This window comes from Salvelinus sp. IW2-2015, linkage group LG5, assembly GCF_002910315.2.
Source record: "Salvelinus sp. IW2-2015 linkage group LG5, ASM291031v2, whole genome shotgun sequence".
Lineage (NCBI taxonomy): Eukaryota > Metazoa > Chordata > Actinopteri > Salmoniformes > Salmonidae > Salvelinus > Salvelinus sp. IW2-2015.
In genome coordinates, this window is record NC_036844.1 from 17,606,090 (window position 1) to 17,615,607 (window position 9,518).

At 43.9% G+C, this 9,518-nt stretch overlaps 1 protein-coding gene across 3 annotated transcripts in view; it reads left to right on the plus strand.

Annotated features, from left to right (window-relative positions):
• Window positions 1–9,518, plus strand: part of LOC111963992 (tight junction protein ZO-2) — a 35,801-nt gene that overhangs the window by 25,457 nt on the left and 826 nt on the right. For all 3 annotated transcript variants that reach the window (XM_023987619.1, XM_070443585.1, XM_070443584.1), the window contains 11 exons: window positions 2,198–2,306; window positions 2,414–2,633; window positions 3,807–3,991; window positions 5,818–5,913; window positions 6,137–6,216; window positions 6,392–6,602; window positions 6,806–6,906; window positions 7,880–8,107; window positions 8,308–8,409; window positions 8,549–8,818; window positions 9,312–9,403. In XM_023987619.1, coding sequence (XP_023843387.1) covers window positions 2,198–2,306; window positions 2,414–2,633; window positions 3,807–3,991; window positions 5,818–5,913; window positions 6,137–6,216; window positions 6,392–6,602; window positions 6,806–6,906; window positions 7,880–8,107; window positions 8,308–8,409; window positions 8,549–8,818; window positions 9,312–9,403 — 1,694 coding nt within the window. The remainder of the gene's footprint in view (window positions 1–2,197; window positions 2,307–2,413; window positions 2,634–3,806; window positions 3,992–5,817; window positions 5,914–6,136; window positions 6,217–6,391; window positions 6,603–6,805; window positions 6,907–7,879; window positions 8,108–8,307; window positions 8,410–8,548; window positions 8,819–9,311; window positions 9,404–9,518) is intronic.

Consider the following 9,518-nt stretch of genomic DNA (forward strand, 5'->3'; position numbering starts at 1 on the left):
ATTTTCTAAGTGTTTTACAGCGAAACACAATATATCGTTATATTAGCATACAACATGAGCTAACATCACCCCAGCATTAAATCAAGGCAAAGGGGGCGATAACGTTATCGCCACCAAAATACACTGCTCAAAAAAAAATAAGGGAACACTTAACCAACACATGTAACTCCAAGTCAATCACACTTCTGTGAATCAAACTGTCCACTTAGGAAGCAACACTGATTGACAATATTCACATGCTGTTGTGCAAATGGAATAAGACAAAAGGTGGAAATTATAGGCAATTAGCAGAGACACCCCAAAAAAGGAGTGATTCTGCAGGTGTGACCACAGACAACTTCTCAGTTCCTATGCTTCCTGGCTGATGTTTTGGTCACTTTTGAATGCTGGCGGTGCTCTCACTCTAGTGGTAGCATGAACGGAGTCTACAACCCACACAAGTGGCTCAGGTAGTGCAGTTCATCCAGGATGGCACATCAATGCGAGCTGTGGCAAAAAGGTTTGCTGTGTCTGTCAGCGTAGTGTCCAGAGCATGGAGGCGCTACCAGGAGAAGGCCAGTACATCAGGAGACGTGGAGGAGGCCGTAGGAGGGCAACAACCCAGCAGCAGGACCGCTACCTCCGCCTTTGTGCAAGGAGGTGCACTGCCAGAGCCTGCAAATGACCTCCAGCAGGCCACAAATGTGCATGTGTCAGCATATGATCTCACAAGGGGTCTGAGGATCTCATCTCGGTACCTAATGGCAGTCAGGCTACCTCTGGCGAGCACATGGAGGGCTGTGCGGCCCCACAAAGAAATGCCACCCACACAATGACTGACCCACCGCCAACCTTCTTGCCACAGCTCGCATTGATGTGCCATCCTGGATGAGCTGCACTACCTGAGCCACTTGTGTGGGTTGTAGACTCCGTCTCATGCTACCACTAGAGTGAGAGCACCGCCAGCATTCAAAAGTGACCAAAACATCAGCCAGGAAGCATAGGAACTGAGAAGTTGTCTGTGGTCACCCTGCAGAATCACTCCTTTATTGGGGGTGGTCTGCTAATTGCCTATAATTTCCACCTTTTGTCTATTCCATTTGCACAACAGCATGTGAAATTTATTGTCAATCAGTGTTGCTTCCTAAGTGGACAGTTTGATTTCATAGAAGTGTGATTGACTTGGAGTTACATTGTGTTGTTTAAGTGTTCCCTTTATTTTTTTGAGCAGTGTATATCGAACTAAATCACAGACGGATAGATCTTTGATCAATAACGAGAGCTTTTGAGCATGCGATTCTGATGTCCTCCCTTGCATCCTGGCGAGCGTCAAAAGGAAGGGTCATCTCACTCCATTCCCTTTTATAAACTCTGACAAACACGTAGAGACACCATTCCACTTCTCATTGGTTACTGACATCCAGGGGAAGGCGGGTGCAGTTCATGTCAAGCCATAGGACACACACAGAGTTTTCAACTGATCCGAGATCAGAGACTATTTTTCAGACCTTCGCATGTCCTGTCATGAGTTTCGCTGTAGAAAGAGTTCTGGTTCACCCACAGACATAATTCAAACGGTTTTAGAAACTAGAGATTGTTTTCTATCCAATAGTAATAATAATATGCATATTGTACGAGCAAGAATTGAGTATGAGGCAGTTTAATTTGGAGACGATAAATGCTAACGTTGAAACAGCACCCCCTATATTGAGAAAAGGTTAACTCTTAGTCTTTGTCTTCTTTGGGATCGGTGTCCCTTCCGTGGGACGGTTGAGCTAACGTAGGCTAATGCAATTAGCATGAGGTTGTAAGTAACAACAACATTTCCCAGGACATAGACATATCTGATATTGGCAGAAAGCTTAAATTCTTGTTAATCTAACTGCACTGTCCAATTTACAGTAGCTAGAACGGCTTTTTTTTCCTTTGTATTATCTTTTACCAGATCTATTGTTTTATATTCTCCTACATTCATTTCACATTTCCACAAACTTCAAAGTGTTTCCTTTCAAATGGTACCAAGAACATGTATATCCTAGCTTCAGGGCCTGAGCTACAGGCAGTTAGATTTGGGTATGACATTTTAGGCGAAAAAAAAGAAACGGGCGGATCCTTAAGAGGATTGTTTGTCATGTTTGTGAAATTCCTCATCTCTGTTCATGAGTGCTTTACATATGATCTCTAATGTTATGTCTTCTGACGTCTTTGTGTCTGTCAGGTGAATAACATGGACTTCAGGGGCATGGTGCGTGAGGATGCTGTCCTGTACCTGCTGGAGATTCCAAAGGGAGAGGATGTCACCATCCTGGCTCAGAGCAAACCTGATGGTGAGTCACGCCTTCACTCTCTAGATAAAGACAAATCTGTCATTTTATTTCAACTCATGTTGCAGGTGAAGTGGTTTGATGTTTGTGGTGTCTGTCCTCTGTTCCAGTCTATAAGGACATCCTGGCATCGGGCAGGGGGGACTCGTTCTTCATCAGGACCCACTTTGAGTATGAGAAAGAGGTTCCCCAGAGCCTGCCCTTCTCCCGAGGGGAGATCTTCAATGTGACTGACACACTCTATGACGGCAAGCTGGGCAACTGGCTAGCCATCCGCACTGACAAAGACAACCAGCTGCTGGAGAAGGGCATCATCCCCAACAAGAGCAGGTGTGTGTGCGCATACAGATGTAAGATCTTAATTTGATCACTCTGTTGCAGGAGAACTTATAGTGTTTTGAGGTAGGGCTGCACGTGGAATCAAATTCAGATTGAAATTGAGCTATTGACATGTGCAATATCCATATCGCAAAAGGCCATGATTTTCTCCTCTTTTTTTGGCACTATTAATACTACAAAAACTAGACTACGGTACCTCCTCCAATGAGATGCACTAGACTGTTCATTCACTCTGTACATGCACAGAGGATGCTGACCAATCACAAGCAGGGTCTCTCACTCTCTGCATGGCTTGCACATGCTGGCCAATCACAATCATCCCGCTTAGAGCGTGCAGTTAAACAGGCATTGATTGCCGATGGATTTTCAAGGGTAAGGCCAACGAAGAAACATCTTGCAGAACAGAAATCAGAGGTTATCACTCACCACATAGCCGAAGACATGGTTCCTATTTGTACAGTCCGCAAAGACGGCTTCAAGAGATGATTAACAAGCTGGACAGGAGATACAAGAATCCATCTCGCACATATTTCTCCCAAGTCGCCATCCCAACACTGTATAAAACATTTTAAGGCAGATGTTGAAACGTGACGCATTGAATGAGCGGACCAGACTTCAATATTTGGACACAGGCTGCACCTTGCAATCGGTAGGCTACGTGTTACATGATTTTAAGGCACTTTGACTTATAGTTACAATTATAAAAATGATTGAGGCTACTTATACATAATTACACAATCATAAGACCCCTATTCCATCTGCAGCCAATGGCTGCCTGAATAAATAATTCACTTAGGTTATTTAAGAACTCATAATGTGATTAATTAATTAGTGCTGTGCTTATAGCAGACTATATTTTGATCATGTTAAAAATGTATGTCTGTTAACATGTAGGTGTAATAATCCTATCTATTATCATACTGTATGTAGCCTATAACAATGTTGGAAGATATTTGTTTAATGTGGCTTTGTATTCAGTTGGCACCGTATGTAGTAATTCATATGATCTCAATTTTAGAAGTGATGTTCTCTACCTTGACAGTAGTTTTAACCATGTCTGATGGAATTGCCAAGTTTTCACCCAAGTGTTTGAAAATGGCAATGTGTGTGTGATGATTGAGACCAAGTATTAATTTATGATTCCTGGTGTTCTCTGCTTCTCAGGGCAGAACAAATGTCGAATGTGCAGAATGCCCAGAGAGGAACAGCCAATGACAGAGGAGACTTCTGGAGGTTGAGGGGTCAAAGGGCGGCGAAGAAGAAGGACCTCCGTAAGAGCAGAGAGGATCTGACTGCCACCCCTGTCACCACTCGCTTCTCTGCCTACGAGAGGGTGGTCTTACGAGAAGGTACGTCTCCCAACGCAAAAGACTCCTATCTCCTGTTGGGGTGTGGTCTAAGAGCCACTTGATTGGATAGAACAGAATAAGTTCTAAACTTTCGATTGAACTTAACGATCAACTGAATTATTAGGAACTGAATTATTAGGAACTTTCTCATAATGGAATGCACAGACAAACTATATAGCATGTCTAACCAGAGCTACAGTTGAAGTCGGAAGTTTACATACACTTAGGTTGGAGTCATTAAAACTCGTTTTTCAACCACTCCACAAATTTCTTGTTAACAAACTATAGTTTTGGCAAGTCGGTTACGACATCTACTTCGTTCATGACAAGTCATTTTTCCAACAATTGTTTACAGACAGATTATTTCACTTATAATTCACTGTATCACAATTCCAATGGGTCAGAAGTTTACAAACACTAGGTTGACAATGCCATTAAACAGCTTGGAAAATTCCAGAAAAGTATGTAATGGCTTTAGAAGCTTCTGATAGGCTAATTGACATCATTTAAGTCAATTGGAGGTGTACCTGTATATGTATTTCAAGGCCTACCTTCAAACTCAGTGCCTCTTTGCTTGACATCGTGAGAAAATCAAAAGAAATCAGCCAAGACCTCAGAAAATAAAATTGTAGACCTTCACAAGTCTGGTTCATCCTTGGGAGCAATTTCCAAACGCCTGAAGGTACAACATTCATCTGTACAAAGAATAGTACGCAAGTATAAACACCATGGGACCACAAATCCGTCATATCGCTCAGGAAGGAGACGTGTTCTGTCTCCTAGAGATGAATGTACTTTGGTGCGAAAAGTGCAAATCAATCTCAGAACAACAGCAAAGGACCTTGTAAAGATGCTGGATGAAACGGGTACAAAAGTGTCTATATCCACAGTAAAATGAGTCCTGTATCGACAACATGAAAGGCCGATCAGCAAGGAAGAAGCCACTGCTCCAAAACCGCCATAAAAAAGCCACACTACGGTTTGCAACTGCACAAAAGTCATAGATTTTGAAGAAATGTCCTCTGGTCTGATGAAACAAAAATAGAACTGTTTGGAGGAAAAGGGGGGAGGATTGCAAGTCGTGAAACACGGGGGAGGCAGCATCATGTTGTGCGGGTGTTTTGCTGCAGGAGGGACTGGTGCACTTCACAAAATAGATGGCATCATGAGGTAGGAAAATTATGTGGATATATTAAAGCAACATCTCAAGATATTAGTCAGGAAGTTAAAGCTTGTTTGCAAATGGGTCTTCCAAATGGACAATGACCCCAAGCATACTTCCAAAGTTGTGGCAAAATGGCGTTAGGACAACGAAGTCAAGGTATTGGCGTGGCCATCACAAAGCCCTGACCTCAATCCTATAGAACATTTGTGGGCAGAACTGAAAAAGCTTGTGCAAGCAAGGAGGCCCACAAACCTGACTADGTTACACCAGCTCTGTCAGGAGGAATGGGCCAAAATTCACCCAACTTATTGTGGGGAGCTTGTGGAAGGCTACCTGACACGTTTGACCCGAGTTAAACTATTTAAAGGCAATGCTATCAAATACTAATTGAGTGTATGTAAACTTCTGACCCACTGGGAATGTGATGAAAGAAATAAAAGCTGAAATAAATCATTCTCTCTGCTATTATTCTGACATTGCACATTCTTAAAATTAAGTGGTGATCCTAACTGACCTAAAACAGGGAATTTTTACTAGGATTAAATGTCAGGAATTGTGAAACTGAGTTTAAATGTATTTGGCTAAGGTGTATGTAAACTTCCGACTTCAGCTGTATATTACAGATGTGAGATACTAACCGTGTGTCTGTTTTGATCCTCAGCTGGCTTCAGGAGACCAGTGGTTGTGTTTGGGCCCATTGCAGACGCAGTCAATGAGAAACTGGCCAACGACCTGCCTGAGGAGTTTGTCATAGCCAGTGAGTATGGTGCTCTTAACTTCTGCTTGTGAACGAAGGTGCATCATGTATTTACGTTAGGTGCGCTCAATTTAGTATTTTTAATTTCAATGGAATAGTTCCACATTTGTTCACCCTGCGCTGACCGGGCATTCTAAATTGAGCATTGCCTTATGGCTTCTATTATCATGTGTGTTTATGTAGTATTGGTGAGAAGCTGATGTGTTTTTGTTTGACCACACAGAGACCGAGCCCAAGGATGCAGGCGCTGACAAGTCCTCCGGTGTGGTGAGACTCAATACCATTCGTCAGATCATCGAACAGGTAAACGCGACCACCACCGGCGTCTTCATCCTCCCCATTTTAATCATCATTACCATCATCTTCATACACCCCTTACCTTCATCACCGTAGTCATCATCCTCCACCTTACTCTTCTTCACTGTCATCTTCTCTAGCTTCCCTCTCACATTGACCCTGTCCTTCCCTGTCTCCCCAGGACCGCCATGCCCTGCTGGACGTGACTCCCAAGGCAGTGGACACCCTGAACTACACCCAGTGGTACCCCATTGTGGTGTTCCTCAACCCGGACAGCAAGGGGGGCGTCAAGACCATGAGGAACCGCCTTGTGCCCGGCTCCAGTCGCAGCGCCCGCAAACTCTACGAGCAGGCGGTCAAAATGAGGAAGACCTGTTCCCACCTCTTCACTGGTCAGTCACACACACAGCAGCTCCTCTGTATATGGCACTATACATGTCACTGATGCTAGTCCCCAGGTGAATCCCTAGTATTATGAAGCCCAAACACTAGGGTTGGTCTATTGAGGCCACATTGTTTCAGTAATAAACTATGATTAAGCTGTATTTTTCCTGTTTCTGTTGTGCCAATCATTCTGGTTTGTTTCTATGGACAGCGACTGTTGACCTGAACTCTGCCAATGACGGATGGTATGGGAGTGTGAAAGACTCTATCCGGGCACAGCAGGAGCGGGCTGTGTGGATCTGTGAGGGCAAGGTAAGCTCTGTTTTTATTTAATACATATACACTGAACAAAAATATAAATGCAACATTTTAAGTGTTGGTCCCATGTTTCTTGAGCTGAAAAAAACGATTCCTGAAATTTTTCACACACACATAAAGCTTATTTCTCTCAAATGTTGTGTACCAATTTGTTTAGATCCCTGTTAGTGAGCATTTCTGATTTGCCAAAATAATCCATCCGCCTGATAGGTGTGGCATATCAAGAAGCTGATTAAACAGCATGATCATTACACAGGTGCACCTTGTGCTGGGGACAATAAAAGGACACTCTAAAATGTGCAGTTTTGTCTCACAACACAATGCCACAGATGTCTAAAGTTTAAGGGAGCGTGCAATTTGCATGCTGACTGCAGGACTGTGCACAAAAGCCGTTGCCAGAGAATTGAATGTTCATTTCTCTACGATAAGCGGCCTCCAATGTCATTTTAGACAATTTTGTAGTACGTCACCCATTGAGCATGTTTGGGATGCTCTGGATTTACGTGTATGACAGCATGTTCCAGTTCCCAACAATATCCAGCAACTTCACACAGCCATTGAAGCGGAGTGAGGCAACGTTCCACAGGCCACAATCAACAGCCTGATCAACTCTGTGAAGGAGCTGTGTCGCGCTGCCTGAAGCAAATGGTGGTCACACCAGCTACTGACTGGTTTTCTGATCAATGCCGCTACTTTTCTTTTTGTGACCAGTCATATGAAATCCATACATTAGTGCCTAATGAATTTATTTCAATTGACTGATTTCCTTATATGAACTGTAACTCAGAAAAATCTTTGAAATTGTTGCATGTTGCGTTTTTATATTTTTTACACACACACACACAGAGAACAAAAATATCAACCGCAACAATTTCTAAGATATTTATATACTTACAGTGAATTTATGTACTGTATGTAGTGTCTTTGTGTGTCTTTCATACCAACTTGCGTCCTTTCTTTCTTTCAGTTGGACGGCTCTGAAGAGGAACTGGATATCCATGATGACCACATGTCATACCTGTCAGCGATGAGCGCCGATTACCTGAGCATGGACAGCCGACTGACCAGTGACTTCGACGACACGGCCGACGAGGGTGGGGCTTACACCGACAACGAGCTGGACGAGCCAATGGACGAGCCCCATCAGCCGGTGTCGGCCATCAGCCGCTCCTCAGAGCCCGTACTGCCAGAGGAGGTGGGTGTGCTTTACTACTGTCAATCACTAGCGCTCATTGTCAATCACTCATCCAGTGTCAGATGGAGACTGGCATGTCTCTCTCAAGTGTACTCCATTAATCTGTCAATCTCTCATTGCCAGTCAACAATCTTGACTTGTTGTGTTGACATACTGTATGTATATCTGACATATGTACATCCCTCCATTCCCACCTGTAGAGACGCCATCCTGCCCCCATACCTCGTATGAGGAGATCAGGGAGCAGAGAGGTGCTGAGAGACCCCAGCCCGCCCCCCACCTTCGTCCCTGAGCCCCCCAAGGTGAGACCACCTTGAACCCCACCCTCAGCGCTCAACCCCAAACCCTGTACCACATTTTGTGCTTGCTTTTAAGACTTAAAATACTAAGGCTATATAAGTACTTGCTAAATGACCATAATATCCTCTTCTATTGCACCAGGTAAGGGTTCAGTCTCGAGGGGGCTATGACTCCCACTCCAGCAGCACCATTAGCAGTGACGCGGCCGGGGGGTCCAAGCCCGCCCCGCCCCCCGTGGCCCTCAAGCCCACCCTAAGGGCCCTCAGCCAGTCATCTGAGGACCACAGTGTCCAGGGGGGAGAGGACCCGGCTAACCGCTCATTCATTGGCAAGGTGAAGGCCTTCGAAAAGATGGACCACCTGGCCAGAGCCCAGAGGATGCTGGAGCTCCAGGAGGCCGAGCAGGCACGGGTCAGTACTACTGGTGGAAAACAGACAGTAACTCCCCCAGCAGTAAGATGTAATGCCTCATAAAATAACCAAATGGATCTACAGGGGAAAGTGATAATTTCATATATTCTGATTTAAATGTTTTATTGCAAGTACCAAAAGGTATATTCAAGTGCATGCAGTTGAAGTCGGAAGTTTACATACACTTAGGTTGGAGTCATTAAAATAATTTAAAGGCAATGCTACCAAATACTAATAGTGTATGTAAACTTCTGACCCACTGGGAATGTGATGAAAGAAATCATTCTCTCTACTATTATTCTGACATTTCACATTAAAATAAAGTGGTGATCTAAGACGGGGAATTTTTACTGGTATTAAATGTCAGCAATTGTGAAAAACTGAGTTGAAATGTATTTGGCTAAGGTGTATGTAAACTTCCAACTTTATGTTCATAATGTACAGTATGTGCGTTGACACAACTGTCAAACTCCTCCTGCTCTCTTGACTGTAGTTGGAAATAGCCCAGAAGCACCCAGACATCTATGCAGTCCCAGTGAAACTACCAAAGCCCAACCACAACCACAACCGCCCACAGCCAATAGGGTAAGTTCATCTATTTAACCTTGTCGGTCACCACACAAATGCTCATTTTTACCTAACTTTCCACTGCCTGTCAGGTTGGGTTCAGGTTGTGTTGAATATATTTATTTTTTTACAG